Source organism: Hakea prostrata, chromosome 7, assembly GCF_041222555.1.
Source record: "Hakea prostrata isolate BN-2017 chromosome 7, UWA_Hpros_2, whole genome shotgun sequence".
Classification (NCBI taxonomy): domain Eukaryota; kingdom Viridiplantae; phylum Streptophyta; class Magnoliopsida; order Proteales; family Proteaceae; genus Hakea; species Hakea prostrata.
In genome coordinates this window covers 34,797,090-34,822,277 of record NC_142606.1, presented here as the reverse complement: position 1 = coordinate 34,822,277, position 25,188 = coordinate 34,797,090, and the positions used below count along the sequence as shown (strand labels likewise).

At 40.1% G+C, this 25,188-nt stretch overlaps 3 protein-coding genes across 3 annotated transcripts; all 3 read right to left on the bottom strand.

The window, feature by feature from the left end:
* Positions 1-15,097: 15,097 nt before the first annotated feature.
* LOC149010957 (uncharacterized) lies at positions 15,098-16,769 on the bottom strand. Its single transcript, XM_089162520.1, has 4 exons — positions 16,288-16,769; positions 16,000-16,090; positions 15,753-15,912; positions 15,098-15,600 (listed from the first exon to the last, which is right to left on the bottom strand). The coding sequence occupies exons 1-4, from the start codon at positions 16,767-16,769 to the stop codon at positions 15,098-15,100; spliced, it is 1,236 nt and encodes a 411-aa protein (XP_089018646.1).
* A 965-nt stretch (positions 16,770-17,734) lies between these two features.
* On the bottom strand, positions 17,735-18,508 carry LOC149010956 (uncharacterized). The gene has a single exon (XM_089162519.1). It carries the CDS (start codon positions 18,506-18,508, stop codon positions 17,735-17,737), a length of 774 nt encoding a protein of 257 aa, XP_089018645.1.
* Positions 18,509-22,901: 4,393 nt separating this feature from the next.
* LOC149010955 (putative jasmonic acid carboxyl methyltransferase 2) lies at positions 22,902-24,563 on the bottom strand. Its single transcript, XM_089163579.1, has 4 exons — positions 24,433-24,563; positions 23,899-24,303; positions 23,562-23,816; positions 22,902-23,480 (listed from the first exon to the last, which is right to left on the bottom strand). The coding sequence occupies exons 1-4, from the start codon at positions 24,535-24,537 to the stop codon at positions 23,121-23,123; spliced, it is 1,125 nt and encodes a 374-aa protein (XP_089019705.1). The 5' UTR covers positions 24,538-24,563; the 3' UTR covers positions 22,902-23,120.
* Between the last annotated feature and the right edge of the window lie 625 nt (positions 24,564-25,188).

The window sequence follows — 25,188 nt, the reverse complement described above, 5'->3', positions numbered from 1 at the left end:
CTACCCTACCATTTTCTACTCTTTTCTACTGTCATCTTGCTGATGAGACATTTGGAATGGTGCTGCAACCTTGCAACCACCACTCCAAGTGCCTACTCATGCTCAATCCATGATTCCCTTAGCCATTCATTGATGCTATGCTTATATCTCATGCCTAGCATATGTATTCCATGATTTACCTATTAACATCATACTGTTTGATATCAAACTGAGCTATAGAGTGTATTATGTTCATGTTTAACATTGCCATATGATCCCAATCGAATTTCTATTAGTTCCTCTAGCTATTGCATGCTATTCCTCATCAATGTAATCAATTCCAACTCATGCCATGATGTTTATCACTTGAACTTGATAGCTCAAATTGGGGCTTTTTAATTAGACCATTGGATTGGGTTAATTCCTTGATTTATAGTGTCCTACTACTGTTGTTAAGTATGCCTCCAAGTTTCAGATCGATCCGAACACCGGAAGTCTCATTTCGGACCAAAATCCCCAAAATCCACTATTCTGCCCCGAGGACAATTTTGGTCGATCCTTTTGGTCGATACCATTGACCAAGACCATCGACCAAAGTTGTTGCTGACAGCAACCTTGGTCAGTTTCAGCAACAACTTTGGTCAAGTTTGACCCAAATGACATCTGATCTTCCCGACTTCTTTTCTAACTTATTATTGATGTTTGTTTAGGGCCTTAACGATTCTATTGGACTATTCTTGGTATTCTCAATTCATCATCAACTCATCCAAGGTAAGGATGGTTATATCCATAAACATATAAGTCATCAAATATTGAACTGTGCTTTATTTAAAGAATGAAATCCCTAAATTTCCTTTCAATCATTATGAGACTCATTACATATGTGTTAGAACAGTAGCATTTAAATCTTTATAATTTTGTTGTGTTACTTTATCATTTTGATTTGCTTATGATTATAATGATTCATTTCAATATCATGATTTGATTACTATTGTGAATATGCATTGGATGCATGAGAAATGATGAGATTTGATGTGTGATTGCTTACGTATGACTTGGGATTTGGGGGTGTCCTACTGACACTTCTGTCTTTGGGCATCGGAGGGAATAGTATGGGATGTTCTCCGATGGTGCCTATCGACACTTTCCCGAGTTATTGGATGACATACATAGGATTGTCTAGTTGTGTGGCTAGGTTCATCCTTGTCGTGTCAGACCCGAATCGGAAGGGCATTGAGACCAAACAACCCGTGGTAGTGTATGGTTGGATGGGCGCTCTAGGCCGGTAGCCAATCCGGTAGGGGACATAAACCATGCTACGGATACCTGAAAGGGGCCATTTATTGGTAGAGTTGCATATGGATAGACTTGGGCTCACGGGCGCTCAAGACCGGTAACCAATCCGTGAGAGGACGTGAGAGCTTCCCGTTTACTATATGTGGATGACCAATAGGGTTGATGAGTCCGAAATCCGGGATTTCGCTGACTCTAGTGTGAAGGATACTGGAAAGGATCGCTGGGGGCGAGGAATGGACGTATCTGAATCTGACTTGACCGACTGAGTAGATGACCTGCATTGGGCTAGGCTTTACTGTGACATGCGCCAGTACTTGACCAAATGGTGATGTGAGAGAGTGGTGACCAATCCCCTTACCACGGCTTTTTGATGACTTTACCGATCTTCCCCGGGCATTCCCAAGATATGAAAATGGGAGAGTGACTGACGACCCAGAGAAGTACGGTGCTATGACTTAAAGCATGTCTACCCTAGAGACCAGCATTCATAGAGTTAGGCTCATATCTGCATCATATATTCCATATCACATTGCATTACTATATGTTCTGAATGTGTATGATTTCTAATTATGGAATAACTTCCTTGCTGAGTTCTTCGAACTCATTCCTTTTTGTGCAAATGTTTTAGATTACATTCCAGGTACCGAAGATTATGATGGCACCTCCTATGAGGCGGACTATGATTCCACATACTACCCTCTGGGTAGTGGCGTCGGTGAAGATCCGTATATTGGAGCCGAGGAGGATTACTATCCGCACCAGGGTTAGCCCCACAGTTGTGCGGGAGCGGCAACGTTGGGTTTACTTCATCCGTACGGTTGAGGAGACTACCATTAGTATAGAAGAAACCCTAGCATAGTGCCCCATTCCCCTGGTGTATTTGTGGAACCTTGGATATTGTAATTAACTTGTCTTTGAATTATTCTGGTGACATTTGGATATGTAACTAACTTGATTTACTTATTTTCCGCTGATGTGAGAGGGTGGCTACCACACCTTCTCACCCTTTATGATTTTGATCACACTTTATTATTATCTATATTCCGCACTCTGATTTAGTTAATCTTATCTTTTTCATGATACTTAGTATTAACTGTTTTTACTATTTATTATTACTGTTCATGATTGTGTTACCGTGTATGTGGGAGGCATGGACCTCAGATCATTGATCCTTGGACTGTGGATCACATCCCGGGTATTCCAAATGGGGTACCGGCTGGGTGGATGTGACAAGGCTGATAAAATGTCTATTTCTCTTTATAAAGGGGTTGTAGGAAGGTCGACCAAGTTGATATGAATGGTGGAGTTGTCAGCTACACTGAAGAGGATAGGTTCAAGAAGTCAGACTTCACCGGGTACGTGTTTTTTTTTGTGTTTAGTGTGAATTTCAGAAGCCACCACCACCACGCCGTCTTTTTTTTTTGTGTTTTTGTTTTTTTTTTGTTTTTTTTTTTTTTTTTTAGTTTTTAATTTTTGGGGGGGGGTGTTGTGGATTTTTTTAATTTTTTTTTTTTTTTATTTTTTTTTTTTTTTTTTTTTTTTTTTTTTGTTTTTTTTTTTCCCCCCCCCGGGGGGGGGGGGGGGGATTATTTTTTTTTATTTATATAGGGGGGCGCCCCATTTTTCATCCCCCCCCCCCCCCGGCCGGGCCGCCCCCCCCCCCCCCCCGGGGGGTGGACCCCCCCACGGATCCACGATTTTAGTCTATCAACAATAATAAATACAAATACAGATAATCAAGAGCAAGAATAGTGCAATAATTAATAAAAAGGTTACAGGAGTCCAAATACTCCAATAAATATCCAAGAAATAATCAAAGGAAAGAATCAAGAATCAAATGTAATATCGAGTTCAATGGAAGCAAAATAAATAACTAAATAATCTTCTCTCTGGTTTTCTTTTCTAAATCTAAAAACTAGTTTTCTAAATTAGCAAGTAAAGATGTCCTCCAATCTTTCTCCAAACGATCATCAAAATCCTGGCAATCTGCCTCTATCGCCCATCAATGGGTGCTAAAAGTGCACACAAGCATCATCAGGAGGCTTCATGCTCTGCAAGTTCATTTACCACTGTATGTCTCACATCAGCTTCATACGAGGAAGCTCTTTCATATGAATCATCTACAACTTCCGACATTGTGCAACCATCTGTACAGTTTATATAATATATACAATGACAGGAATGAGTTCCAACGAACTCAGTAAGGAACAAGCAATTCTCATATATATGTCAATACAATCCACGAATGCACAGATGAAATGATATGGATGGTATGCAGAAATATGAATGCTACTAAGATCTAACTATGCAAGTCTCTAACAGCTGACATGCTTTAAGATATACACCAGCCCTCCTCTGGGTAAGTCTCATCACTCTAATCCGGCAAGGACTGGTTACCTCTGTAGGGATCCTGGGCAAAGGGGTAAGTCCACACCTGGCTCTCAAACCATGGCTGGGGGTTAAGTCAACACTCTCTCACCACAGCCATTGGCAATGAGTACTGGCGCATGTCAGGGTTTCTAATCCAATGCAAGGTATAATGGTTACATGTCTACATGAAGTCCAGATACATCCCCTATGGCACCTACCATCTCGGTTCAATATCCTTCGCAACCTAGGAGTAAGAATCCTCACGGACTGGCTACCTCTGTTGGACTCCACTCCTTAACCCTATGGTCATCCATATATTATTGGGGCGGATGCTCTTATGACTCCTCGCGACACCCGGTCAGCTCCTTGGATGTCCATGAGCCCAACCCTAACAAATGCAACCCTACCATTACATGACCAATAGTGGACCACTGAGTCTTCGCACGGACTAGTTACCGCTGTAGGATGAAACATAGTCACGTCACCATTGTCACGGGTCACCCGGCTTCAATTCCCCTGCTGAAAGGGTAATAGCATGTGGGGTACCTAGCCATGCAATTCTAGACTCTCCTAAGTATGTCATCAAGTAATCATGATAGTGCTAAAGGCATCAGTGAGCATGTGTCCCATACCACAGCCCTCTGATATCTCCAGCCAAGATATCCCAATGGAATACCCCTTCCATCACAACTACACTACAACACTCTTTATCATACCATGTACAGTTGTGCAATATCATAAAAGATGAAGTACATCATGGAACACCACAAACAACAAGTATACAATAAGATTCACATGCTTTATACAACTACAGCAAGTTACATGATCAAAGAATAATAAATAGAACAGGTGAATCATCATGTATATGTAATTGCATATAAATAAGAATGCATGTCCTTACCTGTAATATGTAAAATTCCTCTAACTTGAATTCCAGAAACTATTATAAGACTTTTACTTAAAACAGAGAACACCTAGGCATAGGGTTACAAGAATATATAAGAGTCAAGAGTCAAAACAAATCCAAAATCAAACTTACACAAACATTGGAAACCGGCCGGTCGCTTGAGCCGGTCGCTTAGGTTGAGCGACCGCCACTATTGACCGCCCCAAAAACAGAGAGTTTCAATCCGAAACTCAGGCTTCTGATAATCCGTTTTCAATCCGGATTTCAAGTGATCGTGGCCTAAGCCTCGAATCTAACACTCCTAGAGACAATAGTTGAAGGGAAACCTAACAATCATAAAAAATGGATTACCCAGAAACTCTCCCCTTGACTGGATCTATCCATTAACAAATGCAGGGATTCGGTTCTGGACAGGATTTCATCAAGAACATTGGAAAGGGAGTACAACAAATCAATTGGGTAACCACCAACAAAAAGGGGATGGGTTCGAATCAATTAGAGGTTAAAAGAAGAGAATTGCAGATGGAGATTCATTACCTTAATCAGAATCACCAAGAATAGAAGAGAAAAGGTTCCATATCATTAACAGCACTTCAGACCTGAATCCTGCACGTTTCCACTGCCGCCTAATCGCCCAAAATAGCAATTCCGAGCATAATAATGCGTTAATAGGGCGAGGGATGCTATTTATAACGATCAGGGGGCAAAATAGGGCAAAACCCCAAAAACAGACCGGGCGGTCGCTTGGTTTGATCGACCGCCACTAGCAATCGTCCCTATGTATATTGCTATACAAGGGTGCTTTGCTCATGGGGTTGAAGACCAAGTACAACCTAACCCAAATGAAGACATGGGGGAGATCTTAGTCCGAAAATGAATCTCAATAGGTCTATAACAAAGGGGTTAGGACTTCATCATACATAACCTATGGCTCTCATGGAAAGGCTAGGGGGAATCAAGATTCACCCTAGGGAAAGAGAAACAAAGAATGCACAATCTAAAAAGGTGTTGGGGAGTTTCCAACAGATAAAAGAACATTAGGGTTTCAGATATGGTTGCCTCTCATGAGAGTTACCCATAATTAACTCACACAAAAACAACCCAAGATAGATAAAGGAATATCTCATTAGTATTTCAAAATAAAGAATGGAATTAGGAAGGGTCTACCAATGAGAGAAAATAAGGTTCTCAATTAAAGTGAAAGGAAAGAAATTCAAATCATACAATTAGGGATTTACTAACAAGAATCCGTGTATCCCACGGAAAGACTAAGGAGAATAAAGATTCACCCTTAGGGCAAAGAATTTACAATCAAGAAAGGTTTTGGGGAGGGTCCAATGAATTAACAGAAATAAAAGGGTTCGCAAATGGTTACCCTCTCATGAGAGTTACCCAAGAATTTCCCCTCAAAATCTCACCCTTTTGGTTTCCAATGGCCCAAAGAATATCAGGGATCAACTCCTCAATTATGAGGACACAAGGGAAGGTCATGGTAATAGTATGAGACCTTCCCCACAATCATAAAGATAGGTAGAAAATTCAGGGAAAGTGTCATCAAGATCATTGGTGGAGTCCAATTCAAGAATCATCGCCATATGGCTTCAAAAACATAGAGTGAATTGGGGGATTCACTCTAGGGATAAAAGAATTAGAGAAGAGGTCATTACATTAGTGTAATACCCCTCTCATGATCAGAAAATCAGAAGTAGAGAAGAAAGAATGAATTAAAGAAGAAACGAATTGAATACTAACCTTTTAGAAGAGAAACCGCTGAAGAAATCTGAACAGATGCTTGAGGATCTTCCTTGGCTTCGAAGGAGAGGTTCTAGGGCTTTTCCCACGTTCTCCCAAGGCTTAGAACAGATTGAGAGTGAAAAATATGGAGTTCCCCCTTTTAAATAGCACAAAGAGTTCAAGAATTACTAGGATTTCACCAAACTGACCAAACTGACCCTGTTGGTTGATTGGTCGCCAAAGAGGAAGTTCAAAGGTCTTTCCCACGCCATCAAGAGGTTTAGAAACATGGTAGGATAGGTTACCAAGAAATTAAAAGAAATAAGACTTTTAAAAACCTTCAAAACAGAAAATTACCAAAATGCCACTGCCTGGACAGCTTGTTCAAAACAAAGGATTTAATGGGCCAAACTTCAATATTTTTGGATCGGCTTCTTTCAACACATCATACTACTTACCTAGTATGGAGGGAAGTCTTCAAACCAGGTCCAACTAAGCTTTAGGTCCATCAACCAAGTTCTTCCTCACAAACGAGTAGTTCAACTCCAAATCAAATATGGTTTCCATAAAGAAACACCATCATCAATATCCATGGGTTTTGGGTCAAACACCATATCTTCTATTGAGATGGCCCACAAAGACATCTTCCTCATTTTGGGACATCGGATCAACTCTAAGGGAAAGGTCTGACATGGCTTCCTAAGATTTTAAAAGATAGTAAAACTGAAATCACGGTCAAACTTCAAAGTCAACATTAAACAAACCCTACTTCACCCAAAACAGATCGGTTTTGGCCCGATATTTTTTGTGTGTCCCCTTTTTTTTTTTTTTTCAAACCTGTTTTGACCAAGTCATGATTTTATATATATATATATATATATATGACTTGGGACTTGGGCCATTGGTCGTGGGCTTTGATCCAAAAGGCCCATTTTGTCATGGGCCCTATTCTGGAAAGCCAGCTATTGAGTGATTACGTGGAGATGCCATTAGAGAGGCACTCTCCAGTAGGGAGGTCAGCTGGATAGGTACCTTCTTGAAGGGAGTTGAGCTGAAAGGTACCCTCAACAAAGAGAGGTGATTACCCTTTCACCCACAACCTTTGGAGCTCTATATAAAGCCATTTCCGAGTTCATTCTAAGTACTGAATTTCCTCCTCCTCTTTCTGTCTCTCTCTCCCTGTTGTTGTTCTGTCAAGCAGTGAATATTACCTGATACATCTGAAGTAAACTTTTTGGGGTGCAACCTTAAAGGTTGGGCTGACTGATCTTGGGGTGAAGACACTGTAGAACCCGTATTGCACAAACAAGGTGTCTAAATACCTTAAAGAAAGTACCTCTGGTACGTTTCAGCTCATTTGACAGTATTGTGAGAACAAGCGTTCAAGTATATTTGCAGATTCCTCAACAACGTTTCAACAAACAATCATACAATGAAGAACATAAACTAACTGAGGCCTGGCGTGAATTTGATGAGGTTAGCCTAAAGAAAGAGATTGAGGTTCCGACCCTTCCTCTCTATTCCAAACCATCTAAACCTTCGAAGGTGCCCGGCCAAGGCCCTCGGCAATCTAATAGACCCAAAGAAAACCCGAGTTTTTATGTTTCTAGATATACCGATGCCGAGTTGACTTCGGCATTCCAACACTTTGAATTTCCTTCCTATTATTTTCTTCGACTTCCCAACTCTGTTGAGAGGGCCAACTCGAATCTTTCTGACGAATTTTCGTTGTATCTGGACACTCTAGAAAGTGGAGTCTGGTTTCCCTTTTTCAATGCTTTGTTTTCTGCCATTTTGAATCACTGAGAGATTTGTCCCGGAATGCTTCTCCCCAATAGCTGGCGTCATATTGTCAGCTTCCTTGGTTTGTGCTTCGAACTTAGCATCAAACCTTCTCTTGCTCTTTTTGTACATTTCTATGCTTTGTCTCAATCCAACCCTCTGGGTTGGTCTTTATTTCCAAGCGTAACAAGATTGAGCTTGGATGGTCAGGCATCATCCTCGCCAGGGGTACCTGTCCTTCTAACCATAAAGGGTGGCGCGAATGGTACTTTTTCTGCCGAGCGCCCCAAAAAGATTTGAACTTCCCAATCGGTTGGAATCGGCTTGATTCCTATACTGAGGCTAATCGCGTTCTTCCGTTGAACAACTCCGAACAAGCGGCTGTTAAAAAGATCAAGTCAATTCTGTGGTTCCAAGAGATTCACGGTTTGGAGATGGAATGCACAATTGTCCTTCAGTATTGGGGGCTGGCTAAGTGTGAGCTTTCTATTCTTCATGTTTTTTCCTATCATTATATCACTTCCTTGAGCTCTCTAACTCCATCTTTTTTGTAGTGCCTCCAAGAGTTAACCCAAAGGCCATCTGAGCCAATGCGGCCAAGGGAGTCGAGGCCACAGAGAAAAAGATCTCCCCGAATGGTAACATCGGCTGAGAGGGCTGTTGCTGAAAAAACTGCCTCCCCCGCCCCAAAGCTGCCCATCCGGAGCTTAAGAATACCAAGACCCGTGGGTGAAGGTTCGGGGAAAGGAAAGAAGCCTGCCGAGGAGGATGAGGTCGTCCATCCTCTTGTCCGAACCAAGAGGAGGCATGACCCGATGGACGCTACTGTCTCGAAGAAACAAAAGAAGATCCAGGAATCGGAGGAGGTCTTCGTTTCCCAATGGACTTTGAGCGCATCCGATCAGGTTACGATGGATCCTGAGAAATCCTCTGAATGGAGTTCGCTTTGTTTGATGCCAGTCGACCATCAAGCTTTCGAATCCCTCAGTGACGATGCATTTTTCCTACTTCTACCAGGGAACTATCTTTTTTGGTTCACTAGCTTCTTGATTATATTAGCCTTCCGAGTTCTTTGACAATTCTTCATCTTATCTGGACCGCTGTAGAGAACTTTTATCAACAAATTGAGGCTTTGAACCGAGTGGGCCGCAGTTTCTCCCAACTTCAATATTATGAGGAGAGATGAGGTTGTCGAACTCAAAGTTTGCCCGTTTGAAGAAGAAGTGGCCGCGCTCAAAGATGAAAATGCCTCAGTCGGGCGTCTTAAGAAAGATCTTGATCTGGCCAATAGCCGCATTGGAGCCTTAACTCATGAATCAAAGAAGTTTGAAGGGATCGCTGCTGATCTTGACAAGAGGGTCGAAGCTCTAACCAAAGAAAAAGAAGATCTTCAGACGATGGTTATTCCCTCCAAGCCCGAACATCTCTCCCAAAATCTTCGGAAGGCCTGTGTTGGAAAATACTTGAACAACGTTCCCTTCAGCAAACTGGTGCGCCCCTACAACACTCAGGCCTATCAAGAGGGACATAATGATGTGTTGGAGGCCATTCTTTCGGCTGATCCTTCGTTTGACACTACTTCTTTCAAGAAGGTTTGTCACTCTGAAGTTTTTGATAAGATGAAGATACCTCTTCCCTAGTGGGCCCAGGAAGATGAAGATCCTTATCCGTCCGATCCGGATCTTGATTCCTATCTTAGTGACTCTCCGCCACTTCCTGACATCGAGACCGTTGGTGAGAATCAGAATCCTCGGGAGCAGGCTTTAGCTGCAGATCCTTCAACCACTCCAATACATCAACCAACGCCGGAATGAGAGTCCATTTTCTTATTTTTTATTTTTTATTTTTTATGTAAGGGTTGGCCCCCTATGGTTATTTCATAAATCTATGAATAGACCATAATTTATTGTCGTAAGAATTTTGTACTTACTACCATGATTGATTTGTGGGATTTCCCTTTCAGGAATATCCAGAATATGATGACCTATCTCCATTAAATATAGCTCACACCTCCTTTCGGAGCCTTGTTGAATCTTGACGAATAGCAACATTCGGGACAAGCTTAGGTTTCATCGTTCGGGAATCTCACTCGGTGTAGAACTGATGCTTTATTCGAGGGTCTCATTCGGTTTACCAAAGCCCTGCTTCAGGAAACTTGAAGTTTCCTTACTATCACGATCCATTCTTGACATTTGCGAATGCTGCATTCGGCACGATCCTTCTGAAGAAAACCAAACATTTCTTGTAATTTTTTCTGGGTTTACCTTCCCAAGAAAATTTTCCATTCCATCGCATTTATTGCAATTGGGTGACGGTTCATTTCTCGAGCTGCCCTCCTTCATAACTGATGTTTAATTTGCCACATGGAAGATCGTGACAGCTCGACTCATTTGTGTCGAATTCAAAAGGTCATTAATTTGCAGCCGTTGATCTGAGATCCAGCGATCGTTACTCGAAATGTCACTCTTTTTTGGCCCTTGATTTGTTTGGGTCACGTCTCTTCATATCACCTCAATGGGCTATTTAAACCCCTTCGACGTGCTTTGAAACCTTATTTCAGTCCATTACGAACGTTGCAGCACCAAAAACCTGCAAACTCCTTCTTCATTACGCTCATAACCTTCGTACCTCTTGTCCAAAGATTCATTTCTTGAAGATTTGCAGCAAGGCTTTGAACGAGTATGTTTTTCTTTCTCTCATCCTTTTCATTCTGGTTTTCTGCTCTTTTCTCCCTGATAAACTCCAAAGTAGAATACTTGGGGTCATTGCTTCATAATCGTCTTTTTGGCGTTGGAATCCTTGTTCTTGATGTCAAAAAGTATTTCTGAGCATCTTTGGGAGAAAACCAATCGTTTTGTTCTAGGTTTCCTTCTTGTTTGCCCTAGAGACTTCTAGGGTTTTAGGTCCTGCATTCTAACAAGTGTGCTTGTTCTTTCTTTTCAGTGCCTTCAAGGTTTAATCTAAATGCCGTTGGGGCAAAGGCTGCCAAGAAGACTACCTCAGCAGAGAAAAGTGTTGTCGAGTTTGGAAAAGTAGATGCTGCTCCTTCTTCTGAAGTTCAGATTCCGAAGGCATCAGCTGTCGCCTCGTTAGCATCTTCCTCAGAGAGAACGGTCATTCGGCCTACGGAGGAAAGTGTGACTCCTTCTACTGTCGTCCTGATCCCAGAAGTTACAGTTGTTGCCTCGTTGGCATCTTCCTCCAAGGCTCCCTTGGGCATGGAGGCCCCTACCCCGATGGTGGAGGATCGGGTTGTTTTTAAGGAAGCCGAGGGCGTCGCTTCTAAGAAAAAACGTCCTCGTTCCGATGATGAAATATATAGGCCTGCTTGGTTGTTGAAGAGGTCTAACTTTGTGATGAAGAACTTTGACAAGGCGTTGGAGTGGTGCACCTTCGCCCAGATGCCCGCCGAGAGTAGAGCCTTCAACGCTGTTCTTGATGAGGCCTTCGTGAACTCATTAGTAATGTGAGTATTGCTTTTCCTCCTGCTTTCTTTTTGGAGTACTTCATTCTCGAAATAACTCTGATAATGTCACAGGAGTACTGCTGATAACTTCCACAAACAAGTGGAGTCAGCTTTCCAGATCGGGCGACTGTAGTCCAATCTTTTTAAGCTTCATGAGGAAGTCAAAGCCAAAGACGCTGAGAACGAATGCCTTCGAGACAAGCTTTGGGAGGTAGCCCGAGTGAAGAACACCGAGATCGGGCAACTTTCCTCTTCTCTGGACGTTGCTAATGAGAGCATTCGTAGATTAGAGTGAGAAGTTGAGAGGCTCTCGGGAGCGCTGAAGGAATCTACCGAACTCCAAAGGTAGGCAGCTCCTTCTTTACCCAAAAATATTCCCGTCGAAGTCCGGAGGGCTTGCATCTTCAAATACTTGCATAGTAAGCTTTCTGATGATCTGTTGGATATCTATCATTTGCAGGCTTACCGAGAAGGGCAAAACGAAGTATGGAAGTCGATCCTAAAGAGGGATCCGAGCTTTGATACGGCTCCTTACCAACTGCATTGCCATCCCAAAGTATTTGGAGAACTGCAACTCCCACTTCCTGACTGGGTTGAGGATTTAGAGGATCTGCCTACTGCAGATCCGGATATATTGCTATATCTTGATGATTCTCCTCCTTTCACTCCATTTAGGGATGTGGTTTATGAAGAGCGTACCCCGAACGTCAGTCCGGCTGCCGATCAAGCTTAGGTATCGGTCGAAAAGAGCAAAGAGGGAGAAGCTTAGAGTTCGTCATTTCTCCCGTTCTTCATTCTTCTTGCTTTTACTTGGGGGCAAGCTTACGGAACTCTTCGCAATCTTCCCTGAAAAAGCTAGATGAAGGGTATGGAATTGCAGAGTCTTCCTCAAGCTTTTTTAGGTGGGAGCTTACGGAACTCTTCACGATCGTCCCCAGAAAAGCTAGATGGAATTGTGGAATTTCTCCCGATTCTCCTTCGACACATGGAGGCTGCTTTGGTTTTTCTTCCGGACTCTGTGTTGACAAGAGGAAGCTGCTTCGGTGTTTCTTCTTAACTCTGTGTTGACAAGAGGAAGGCTGCTTGGATTTTTCTTCTTGACTTTGTGTTGACAAGAGGAAGCTACTTCAGTTTTTCTTCCCGACTCTCCTTCAACAAATGGAATCTTATGGAACTCTTCGCAATCACTGATGATGATACTTAGAATTTACCCTTTTTTGACCGAAAATTAAGATTTGACCTTGACAACTGTTGTCTCATATGTATTCTTTCTGAGGAAAACTTTTTGATATTGTAAAGGTTGGGCCCTTACTCGTCGTTAAAGAAATAAAGAGTTGACTTTATCCTTATGTTTTGTCGATCATTGGAGATATTGTTCGGGTTTCTCACCGAAGTTTTCTTTTGAGCAACTCCTTAGAATTTTTTCTCTTAGCCGGTCGGAACCGAAGCCTTTACTTTGGAAGGTCTTAGTCGGTCGGAACCAAAGCCTTTACTTAGCGATTCCTAAGAATTCCACTAAGCTTTCGAAGGTCCCACTCGGGTTTTAAGCCGATGCCTTTACTTAGAGAATCTTAAAAATTCTTCTAAGCTTTCGGAGGGTCCCACTCGGGTTTTAAACCGATGCCTCTACTTAGGGATTCCTAAGAATTCCTCTAAGCTTTTGAAGGTCCCACTCGGGTTTTAAGCCAATGCCTTTACTTAGAGAATCCTGAAAATTCTACTAAGCGTTTGGAGGTCCCACTCGGGTTTTAAACAGTTGCCTCTACTTAAGGATTCCTAAGAATTTCACTAAGCTTTTGAAGTCCCATTCGGGTTTTAAGCTGATGCCTTTACTTAGAGAATCTTGAAAATTCTACTAAGCGTTTGGAGGTCCCACTCGGGTTTTAAACCGATGCCTCTTGAAGGTCTCACCCGGGTTTTAAATCGAAGCCTTTTGATTTATCATCATCGTTCAGGTACTGATATGTAGTGGTAGCCCCCAATCAAAAGATTTGTTGTTTGAAACTTTTAATTGCATTGAATGAGCAAAAGACTACATCAGAAACGAAAATGATAAATCTTTAAGGATAATACTTCTTCAAGTGCCTTGCATTCCACGATCGGTCAAGTTCATGCCCGGTGGCCATATTCTTTAGCTTTGTATGCTGCCGAACCGAGTGGCTTGGCTATCATGTATGGTCCTTCTCACGAAGGATCTAGCTTCTTTTGGTTGCGAGGATTTGAAGCCAACATGTTCCGTAGAACTAAATCTCCCGATCAGTACTGGCGACGCCTAACTCGAGAGTTATAGTGCGATGCTATTCTTCGCTGGTACTACTGAATTCGGGCATTTGCTTTTGTTCGGACTTAATCCAATAAGTGGAGACTGTCTAGTAGCCCTTGTTCATTTGCTTTTTCCTTGAACTCCCTTTCTCATAGTGTCCCCGCCATTACTTCTACGGGTGCTAATACTTCAGATCCGTACGCCAGTTTGAATGGAGTTTCTCCCGTTGGGGTTCGAAATGTGGTTCGGTACGCCCAAAGAACATTTTGTAGCTTTTCGACCCACAAAGCTTTGTCCGACTCAAGTCTCTTCTTTATTCCATCTAACAATGTTCAGTTCATGACTTCCACTTGACCGTTGCTCTATGGATACACCACCGATGAGATTTGGTGCTTCATCTGATAGGTGCCGCAGAATTGCTCGAACTAGGGATTGTCAAATTGTGTTCCATGATCGGTGACAATGACTTTTGGCATCCCGAACCTATAGATTATAGACTTTAGAACGAACTTCTCCACCTTCTTCTCAGTGATTGTTGCCAGAGCGCTTGCCTCTACCCATTTTGTGAAATAATCGATTGCCACAATAAGATATTCCCGTCCGCCAGATGCCATGGTGAATTTTCCCATAATGTCAATTCCCCACATTGCAAATGGGATAGGATCAAGAATTGATGTTAGGGTTTCTGCCGGCCTCTTTGATACAGATTGCATGAATTTGACAATTGTTGCAAGCAAGAACATACTCTATTACAGCTTCTTGTAACTTTGGCTAGTATAGCCAAAGCCTGAGGATTTTGTGAGCTAGGGCCCAACCGCCCATATGTGCTCCACAAATCCCTTCATAAACTTCCACCAAAGCGGTTCTTGATCCTTCGGGACCTAAGCACCTGAGGAATGGACCAGCATAAGATCTTCGGTATAATCTTCCGTTTTGCATAGTAAATCTTGATGTTCATACTCGAATCATCCAAGCCTCCTTCACGTCTTCTGATAATTTGTCGTCCCAAAGATACTCCACAATTAGGTCCATCCAGCAGCGCTCGGCTTCAATATAAGATATCTCATTTTCTTGATTGCTCGGAAGGGCTAACTCCTATATATAGACCGAAGGGTCTAGCATCTTTTCCTTGGCGTTAGCCAATCTTGAGAGTTCGTCCGCCAATTGTATTCTCCTTCCTCGGGATCTGACACACCTTCAGATCTTTGAATTCTTTTTGTAATGCCCGCACAATTTCTTGATACTTCTGCAATTGGGGCTCTTAAATGCCATACTCTCCTTGCACCTGATTAACTATCAGCTAAGAATCACTAAAGATAGTGACATGAGCTATTGCCAGGGCCTTCATCAAATGGAGTCTAGCTATTAAGGCTTCATATTCGGCATCATTGTTGCTTGCTTCAAATGCGAGTCTCAATGTGTACCGAATGATAAAACCTTCTGGACTCTTGAGTAGAATACCTGCTCCAGCTCCATGTTTATTGCTTGAACCGTCAACGTATACCTCCCACATGGTTGGAATACTCGGTTCGGTTTCTTCTTCCATTGGAGTTGTGGTTTCCACGACAAAATCTGCTAGCGCTTGAGCCTTGATTGCTATACGAGACTTGAAATTCACTTGGAATTCACCAAGCTCAATCGACCATGCCACCATCCTTCCAGAAAAATCAGTCTTATGAAGAACTTTTTTCAAAGGAAAATTTGTTAATACCTCTATCGGGTGTGCCTGGAAGAATGGGTGTAGTTTCCTGGCCACCATCATAAGAGCCAAAGCCTGCTTCTTTATCTGAGAATACCGCGTTTCTACATCAAGGAGAACATGGCTAACATAATAAATAGGCCATTGCTTTCTTTCTTCTGCCAAATGAGGACTGCGCTTACAGTCGAGGGTGAAGTGGCTAGATAGACCTGCAAAGTTTCTCCTTTTTCCGGTCGGGACAATAGAGGTGGCTTACTGAGAGTTTCTTTCAAATTCTCGAATGCCTTTTGGCCTTCGTCCATCCATCGGGCTTCCTTGCTTCCCCTTAAATCCTTCAAGGCTTTCAAGAAAGGGAGGCACTTCTCTCCCGACTGCGACATGAAGCGGTTCAGCGCAACTACTCTTCCTGTCAAGCACTGTACATCCCGAACGGTCTTTGGGGGTTCCATGTTAATCAAAGCTAGTATTTTGGCTGGATTAGCCTCTATACCTCTTTGAGATACCATGAAACCCAAGAATTCCCCAAAGATATGCCGAACACGCATTTCTCCAGGTTCAACTTCATTTGGTATTTTCGTAGCACCGAAAATACCTCTGCAAGATCAACAATGTGCCCCGAACGTGCTATGCTCATGACCAACATATCATCTACATAAGCCTCCATATTCTTCCTGATCAAGTCTTTGAAAATCTTGTTCACTGCTCTCTGATAGGTTACTCTAGCATTCTTTAAGCCGAACAACATAACCTTGTAATAGAAACTTTCACGATCGGTCATGAAAGCAGTAAACTTTTCATCCTCTTGATTCAAAAGAATCTGGTTGTATCTCGAATATGTATCCATGAAACTCAGAGTCTCATATCCTGTTGTAGCGTCTATCAACAAATCTATCCGAGGCAATGGATAGCAGTCTTTTGAGCAAGATTTGTTGAGGTTTGTGTAGTCAGGACACATCCACCACTTTCCATTAGCTTTCTTGACCATTACCACATTGGCCAACCAGGTCGGGCATTCAATAGGTTCAATGAACCCCGAATCCTTCAACTTCTCAACCTCGCTTCTGATAGCCTCATGCTTTTTGATTGAAAAGTTTCTTCTTCGTTGGATCACTGGCTTGGCCTTTGGATCTATCCAAAGCTTGTGCTCTGCTACTTGCCTATCTATTCTAGGCATGTCTTCAGCAGACCATGTGAATACATCTCTATTTTCCCAAAGGAAAATCTTTAATTCTGACTTGAACTCCTCCAGCTGTTCGGATCCAATATGAGTCATTTTCTTTTCATCCTCGGGGTCCAACTAGATTCGTTCTAATTTCTCTACTGGCTCAGGTCTTTGCATCTCTTCCCCATCCCGATCATCACGTATCTCAATCAGTAATGTTGTGGCCTTCTTCGGGCCCTCTTTGTCCTTCAAATAAGCTACGTAACACTGTCAGGAGATTCTCTGATCGAAGACACTTGACCAATTCCCTTATCAGTGGGGAACTTGATCTTCATATGCTTCGTTGAGACCACCACTCTTAGCTTTGTCAGGGATGGCCTGCCGAGTATAACATTATACGCCGGAAGCTCTCGAACCACCAATAAATTCACCTGAACAGTAGTTTCCTTGGGGAAATTTCCAACCAAAGATCCAACTGAACCGATCCTTCAGCCACAGCCTACGACCTAGCAAATCCATACAAATGTGTGGATGATGGCTCCATCAAATCCTCCTCGATCTTTAGTTTCTGATAAGCTTTGTAAGACAAAAGATCTGCGGAAGAGCCGGTATCGACCAACACTCTGTGTACTTCCCGACGTCCAATCTCCACCTTGATGACTATGGCATCATCATGAGGTGTGCAAATACCTCTTTCATCCTTGTCATCGAAGGTGATCGAACTTTCACAATTCAGCCTTTTCCGCTTCTACACTTCTCCAGTTCCAACGAACTTAGATTTGGCCTTCAGCTTGTGGAGTGACTCCCATTCGGGTCCCCCAAAAATAGTTAGGATAGGAGATCGGCCAGCACCAATCACTTCCTTTCCCTTTTTTGACTTGGGAGGCTCGACCTATCATTCTCGGCTTCTCGAACGGTCCCTCTTCTCGACAACTATTCTTGGCTCTAGAGGTCGTCGTTTAATGTAACTTGAGAGATGTCCTTGAGAAATCAATCTCTCAATGTCGGCCTTCAGGTGTCAACAATCATTGGTGTAAGGCCCGTAATCTTTAAGAAAATGACAATACAACTGCATGTTACGTAGTCCCATTAATACTCATGGCGATCAAGACCTCACATGTAGCACCATACATACTTATCAAACATGAAATAGATCTCAAGTGAGAACCCCAATGAGTATCTCCAGGCCGTTGTAAAGTTCCAATTTGATTTATCCCACTTCCAGTTTTAAGTTCATCAATGGAGATCAAGTATGCAGTTTTAGAAGCATGAGAAACTTTTAACTCATCATTTTGCTTACTGGAGGCACTAGCAAGATTGATAATAGACACCAATTTGGAGAAAAATTTCTCGATTGGGTCCACACTTCTAGAAGTTGCAAATAATGCCAAGTGCAAACGATGAGCAAAACAGTGGATATAATAGGCATGTGGACAATCGGTAACTACTAAGGCTTGTAACCCATTCCCCTCACCTTGCATGTTACTTGCTCCATCATATCCTTGGCCTCGAATGTTGAGAATGTTAAGACCATAATGAGAAAGAGTAGAAAAGATAGCGGTCTTCAAAGTCAAGGCCTTTGTATCTAAAACATGAACAAGATCAAAAAAACGCTCTTCTACAAATCCCGCTTTGTTTACAAACCTTAAAACGATAGCCATCTGCTCTCTTTCAGATTCATCAACTATTAAGCAAAACTTTGCATCACCAATCTCTTTATAAATTTCCTTCTTCACTCTATTTGCTATAATATGTAAAATCTCCTTTTGTATCTTAGGTGATATGTACGATGCATTTTGAAGAGCATTATCCAACACAACTGCTGCAACTTTATCATTGTAGGAAGCCATCAACTTTAAGAATTCAATAAAATTTTCCCTATTGGACAAATATTTTCTCTCATCATGACCTCTAAGAGCACAACCTTGAAACACAAGCAATCTTATCACATCAATTGAGGCTTTCAAACACAATCGATTGTTTTCAATTACTTGAGATGTATACTTTCCAATCATCAAATCAATATGTTGATCTTGCTTCATTAAGTTTGCACAATCCTTTTGAGCAACTTCGTGGCATGAGTTGATTTGTCTTCCCACATGATTTGTTAAACCACACTTTTTTCCACCCACTTTCTTCCAATTTTTAAATCCATCAATAGTGAATGTCCCCTGTCCAGAGTTTGCTCCAAGCTTGTTGAAAAGAAAACATGGCAAACAAAATACTGCATCTTTTAAAGGAGAATACTCTAACAAAAAAGGATGAACCTTAAACAACAAAGATTGAAAATGTCGAGGACGACTTGATGACCCAGATTTTGGATACTCTTGAAGAATATGCTGATATGGTTCAGGTTTAAGGTAACGACGCCTAATTTTTCATCACGTTGATCAACTGGATAATCCCAAATTTGTTTTCTCAACCCTGAATCACGCTCAAAATCATTATTTAACTCGCTTTCAGGTATTGGAGTCTGTTTAAGACATTTTTCACGAGTTGAGCTCTCAGGAATAGAGGTAAGCAATTATGCATTAACCATGTCATTCTCAACTTTTCTTTTGAAGAAAGAATCAATGGTAGACTTCTTTCCCATGGTTAAACAAATCCTTATACTTTTGACGACTGCACCACTCGATTCACTCCCAAGGAAGCCCTAGAAGTAGCTCGTTCTCCTATATCCATTTGATTTGATTAATTGTTAAATTTGAAAATTTGAATAAAAACTTTCTCCTAAGCTTGTAATGAACCACATAATAAGTAGACATAAAAAAGATTCATTGATCTACTATTAAAAAAAGAAAAAGAAAAATTCAAATATTTTTAGATTCTTTTATTTTCCTCTCCTATAGGCCTCTCAAGTTTTTCTAAAAATTTCCTTAATTTCAAAAATTAACTACTATAACTAATAAGTGTATATAATTAATTTATGCCTAAAATTGTAATTTTCTTTTTTTTTTTTTACAATAATGGCATAATATTATTAATATGTAGTAAACTTAATAAATTCAAAACAACCACAAATAAAAATAAAAAATTTAATTAAAAAAAAAAAGCAATAAACTTTCATGCAATACATATTCAACATTTAATATATATATATAATAATGTATTAAGGATTAATATAAAATAATAAAAAAGTCAACATTAAAAAAAATAAAAAATAAAAAAAAATATAAAAAATAAAAAAAGCATCAAAGAAAAAGAGAAAAACAATTAAACCAAAAAAGAGAGAGATAAATAAAAATACCTGTTTGAGTAGTTGTAATCGTATGGAGAAGATCCAAGATTCCAGGAGGAAAGTTTTAAAACTTTAGTCATGCGTTAGAGAAAATTAGAGAATGAGAGAATGAATAGGAAGAAAGGAGAATAAATAGAGAGAAATTTTAGGGTGAAATTTAGTTTCCAATTGGGAGTTAATAGTTTCCTCCTTAAAACATGGATTTTAAATATAACCCTTAAATAGAAAATTAGAATTTTTATTTTACAAGAAAAAGAGAAAAAAAAGGAGATATTATAGGCATTAATATATATATATTTTTTAAAATGGGGGGGGGGGGGGGGCATGGCCCCCTGGCCCCTTAGTGAGTCCGCCACTGCGTCCGATAAAATTATTCGATTAAGTTACTTATTTTGATTTATTTTTTTTTTTTTTTTTTGATTAAGTTACCTATGATATGTGAGTATTTTTCTAGAATCTCTACTAAAATAGCTACCAATTTGTTAAGTTCTTAAATTTCAAACTTAGTCCTCACAAATAAGATGGTAAAGATGTAAACTTGTAGTCAAAAACTTATATTCAATATGTATTCATGTCTATTTAGAAGAATTTACTTAAGAAAATAGCTATCTGATTATCATCCCAATTCGACTGAATCCGTCCGAATATAATAAGATGCAGATATGGTATTACCACTATCTGATCCGAATCCGGTCCGTTAACAACACTAACAGAAACCAAAAAACCTAGCCCTCATAGAGGTGGATGGAATGGAACCCCTTCCTAATAAGATTAGGATCTACTATAATTATGTGCACTTCCATATGATGAGTCTACCTTGTATTATGTAACGTAAGAATACAAATACATATATAAAGAGAAATACAATAAATTACCGAAAATACCCATATGAAAGAATGCAATGTACAACCAACTTCCTATGTTGACTTAGATTTAACAAAGCACCTTCAAGAAGACCAGTGTTGATATCAACCTAACATCGTCCTTGCTTGAGCCACACACCTTGCCTAAAGATAATCTTCTTTGTCTGACATCAACCAAACTAGCATGGTCTACACTGAGTCTCGATCCTCTACCTTATGTTCCCTTCAGCCTCCACTATACAATTAAGAGGGAGATGCCCACCTCTAAGTACTGATAAGGTGGACCATAAATGAATTTTCTTCCAAATATGTGGTAGAAAAATGGAAGAGAAGCACAATCCTATACAGATCCCAACTAGCCAGACATCTTCTTGAGATCTTCTTTTTTCATTTTTTCCTAATGTAGTTATCTAGCCCATGTATTTCCCTTCTCCCTTCCCATGACAGGTGGCCAATTTAGGTTGGCCAAGCCTGGCTTAGATTGGTATAGGTCAGGATTAGATTATTTTGACCCTTATTCGGTGGGTCACAACTAGGCCTAGCTAAAGGTATATAGGGTTTTGAAAAACCCAGCCCAATCCAATCTTGTTATAATTGGACATGGGCCAGAGTGTTCATCCCTTGTAACTCATAAAAACCCAACCCTAGTTCCCAAAGGCCCAAACCCATTAGTGCAATTAAATTACAAAATTACCCTTTCTGACACTTTAATATTCCCCTTCCATAACCTCGTCATCAAGTCTATGGGACCCCTCAAATTTACTTTTAAATCTCCGTATGGTTTTGGATAGATTTGTATGGAGTGCTTGGCATGGATCACATGAAAACCACAGTCCTTAGAGAAATGTCAGCCACGTTTTTTCTTTTCTTTTATTTTCTTTCATTTTTTCTTTCACCGTCTAGGTTGTTTAACTATACGAATACGAATGTGATTGATGTGATGTCAGTTTTGATACCAAATATTAAGTATTTAATTAATATAATAAAAGTTTAAAGTTGATGGCACAGAATGAATTAGGCCCTTCAATCTTTTTTTTTGGTAGACGCTTCAATCTATCTTAAAATTGGATTCCATTAGATACGTAATTAAATTTGCATACCAACAAACCGAACAGTTTAATAAGAATTTATTTATAATTTTCAACAGAGAACATGGAGCAAGTCAGCGGGATCTACGGCCTCGAGCTTCTCTCATGTTCCCAATCACTCCAATTTGGCGATTTATTGAAATTTCAGATTTTGGATTTATTCTCATGAGCATTCAAATTTCAATGTGGAACAGTCAAGTGCCTTGCTGGACACTCGATCATCAAGCCAATCGTACAATCCTTAAAAAATCATTAAACAATGGGCTATCAATGCTCATCAATGGATTCCATGGTTGTCACTCTGTGTTTCATAGCCGTCATTCCTCTCACTCGCTCACTCCATTTTCAGATTTTGAGAAAATCAAATCAATTGTGACATGCAACAGAGAAGAGAAGGCACAGACCATACTGAAAATCTCTCATGGACCATTCCATACTGAAAAATGAGAATTCAATGGGACTCATGTCGAACCCATCTGCTATTTAAGTGGTTGAAAACTAACGAGGGAGTACATTGTTCTCTCATGATGGGGAGATGATCTGAACTCAAATTTTGTTGGGGGGGGGGGGGGGGGGGATTTACTAACACATTGTCCTCATGTACTAATAAATCCTTAAATTTTTTTCTAAATTTTAAATTGGGATTTTTAAAGGAGATAGTTGCTTTGATCAAGTTTTACAGGTAATAGAGAAACAATGTTGGTAGGTGAAATCAAAGGAGAAGCCATAGTAATGGTTAAATGATGGTTTTCCTAATCTGAACAATATGATGGTTTTCCCCAGTTTGACTTTTACTGATTTTAGTTTTCTTTATACTTTTTACTTTTATCAGGCTATAACGTATTGATAGACCACAATTTAGATCTATAATTAAGCAGACCTTAAAACTTTCGTATGTTAATTCAATGTTAATTTCTTTTTTCCTTCACAATATGAAACCACCACAACTTTATCTTTGCCTTTTCGTCTAGAGATTGAGATTATAGAATATGATGAAAATAAGAATGTAAAGAAGAGAGAAGAAAGAAAGAAAAAACGAGACTTAGCTCGACACATTAGGCTTGAAAAAGAAATGCCGTTGAGTGAAAACTTAATTTTCCAACGATGGTGTAGAGAACTAATCAAATACATATATTAAGACATGCACCATTAATGACCGCACCGGCCAACAATCACAGTAAGATTTATTGAGGAAATAACCAAAGTGCATCTACTTATTACTTGAGGAGATGACCAACATTAATATTTTTACACTCCTCAAGGTCCTAAAACATCACTTTGCTCTCAAGGAAATAACAAAATTAACGAGCTTACCCTCTTCCTTTAAGAGGTGCTTGCTGACATACTCCATGAACCTGCTGAATAAGGTAGTAATGATAGAGTCTCCAAAGTGGTCAACAAGCATGGATTCGAAAATAGCTCTTATATACTTCGCCACCTTCTGCCCTCTTATAAAGGTATCCAACATTAACTCATTGTCATCACTGTCACTTGCGTCCCAATTGGTATCAAATATTTCTAAGTTATCAAGATAAAAGGATCCTTCTGCACAAATTGTACTCTCTAATTCTTTGCTAGAAGGCATATAGAACGGCAAATTGAAAGAATCCACTAAGGCTTCCTCAATGCGGCCCTAAAACAAGATAAGAAAACTTGTAAAAATTTTATATACTAAGAGAAAAATTGTACGCAATCATTAATTAAGCATGTATACCTCGAAGACCAAGTCATTTAGTGAATTAGATAACAGATCCAAAATGCAACTCTCTTTGCCAAAAGGATCTTCACTTCTCCTGCCAAGAAATGTCAAAACCATTCTTCCTTCCGGTGTCATTTCCTTCGAGCGAAAGCTAAGAAACATGGAAAAATCCTTTTGAAATTGCACCTGGTAAGCTTTCAGCACACTAGGAGGGCTTGTCTTTGCCAAGTAAATATTCCCCTTATTGTTACTTCCAACTGCTGGAGGAACCTATAGTTTTCATTATACATGGTTAGAAAAAATATACTAAAACACACGAGCGTGCATGATATGTATCAATTAGGTTTCAAACCTGAGAGAGCCAATGAAGGCTGTAAGAGGAATGAAAGAAGTCTATAGTACTGCTTGGAAAGAGCCTCTCATAGAAAGAACCGGGTAATCCTGTGATAGAAACTGGCCCAAAATTTTCACCAAAATCCTTCTTTAGCTGATCATAGAAGGTTGGCAAGGTTTTGAAAATGGTGTTGAAGTCATTACTTGGAAGATCATTGAGGAACACTAGGAATTCCGGTGTTTTACAATTCAACTGATGACATGTTTCATAGATCGCTTCAATGATTAAAGTGATCACTTGTAAGGTGTTAGGTCCCGATGAGCAGCCCAAATCTCCTATCCTTAGACATTGAGATAACTTGGTGGAATACAAATCTAAAATGCTTCGAATTATCAGTGGCTTTGCCTTGGTTATTGCTAGTTTCTGAAAGAAAAAAACAAAGTTCATGCTTAGTTGCTTGAATGGAATAAAAGTGAAAGTATTAGAGAGAGAGAGAGAGAGAGAGAGAGAGAGAGAGAGAGAGAGAGAGAGAGAGAGAGAGAGAGAGAGTACTTGAAGTTGGGAGTTACTGGCATAGCTAGTTTCTCCATCCCCACCAATCATGTGAAGAACTTGCTGAACTTCCATGGCTTTTCTTCCCTTAAGATTCCTAAGCATCTATTTTGCATTCAATGTGTTACACATGTAAATCATCCTTGTATATATAGGCAAGGATTGATACAACTATAGCTTATAAAATGCAATATAAAATTTGTTTTAAACGTTCGAGTATAGATTTTTTTTTGAAAACATATGGTTAATCTTACTAGTGTAGCTTCCACCCCCACCCCCAACAACCTAATAACTCGTAAAACATGCAAGATTTTTACCAAAGACGAAACGTGCACAATTATTAATTAAGTCTTCGTTGGAAGATTACCTTCTTTTATTATTATTATTTTATATATATTATATATTATTATTATTATTTTTTTTTTTTTTTTTTTTTTTTTTTTTTTTTTTTTTTTTTTTTTTTTTTTTTTTTTTTTTAATAAAAACATATAAAATGAGAACCCCAGGGATAACTCTTGCAAAAGATCAACACTTCCTCATTAGAGGTTAAAGTTTGAATCTCCTCCAGGTTAGAGGCAAAGTCCTACCTATATTAATTATAAAAGCTTTCGCGAGGATGTAGTCAAGGTAAGTGTGAGCCAGCCCGAATGAACATCGTATATATATATAATTAAATCCAGATAATGTGCATCCAACGGTGAGTACTATAGGCAACACCACGTCCGACACACTACTAAAGCAAAATCTAGAAAAAAA

Coding starts and splice junctions, on each gene's coding strand:
- LOC149010957 (XM_089162520.1), bottom strand. CDS start 16,769: ATGACTCATATTGGATCCGAACAGCTGGAGGAGTTCAAGTCAGAATTA. Junction 15,913..15,999: donor GGGAATTCTTGGGTTTCATG/GTATCTCAAAGA, acceptor CGGGATGTACAG/TGCTTGACAGGAAGAGTAGT. Junction 15,601..15,752: donor GAATTTGAAAGAAACTCTCA/GTAAGCCACCTC, acceptor TCCTTGATGTAG/AAACGCGGTATTCTCAGATA.
- LOC149010956 (XM_089162519.1), bottom strand. CDS start 18,508: ATGGCTTCCTACAATGATAAAGTTGCAGCAGTTGTGTTGGATAATGCT.
- LOC149010955 (XM_089163579.1), bottom strand. CDS start 24,537: ATGCTTAGGAATCTTAAGGGAAGAAAAGCCATGGAAGTTCAGCAAGTT. Junction 23,817..23,898: donor GCCTTCATTGGCTCTCTCAG/GTTTGAAACCTA, acceptor TGAAAACTATAG/GTTCCTCCAGCAGTTGGAAG. Junction 23,481..23,561: donor TAAATGACTTGGTCTTCGAG/GTATACATGCTT, acceptor ATCTTGTTTTAG/GGCCGCATTGAGGAAGCCTT.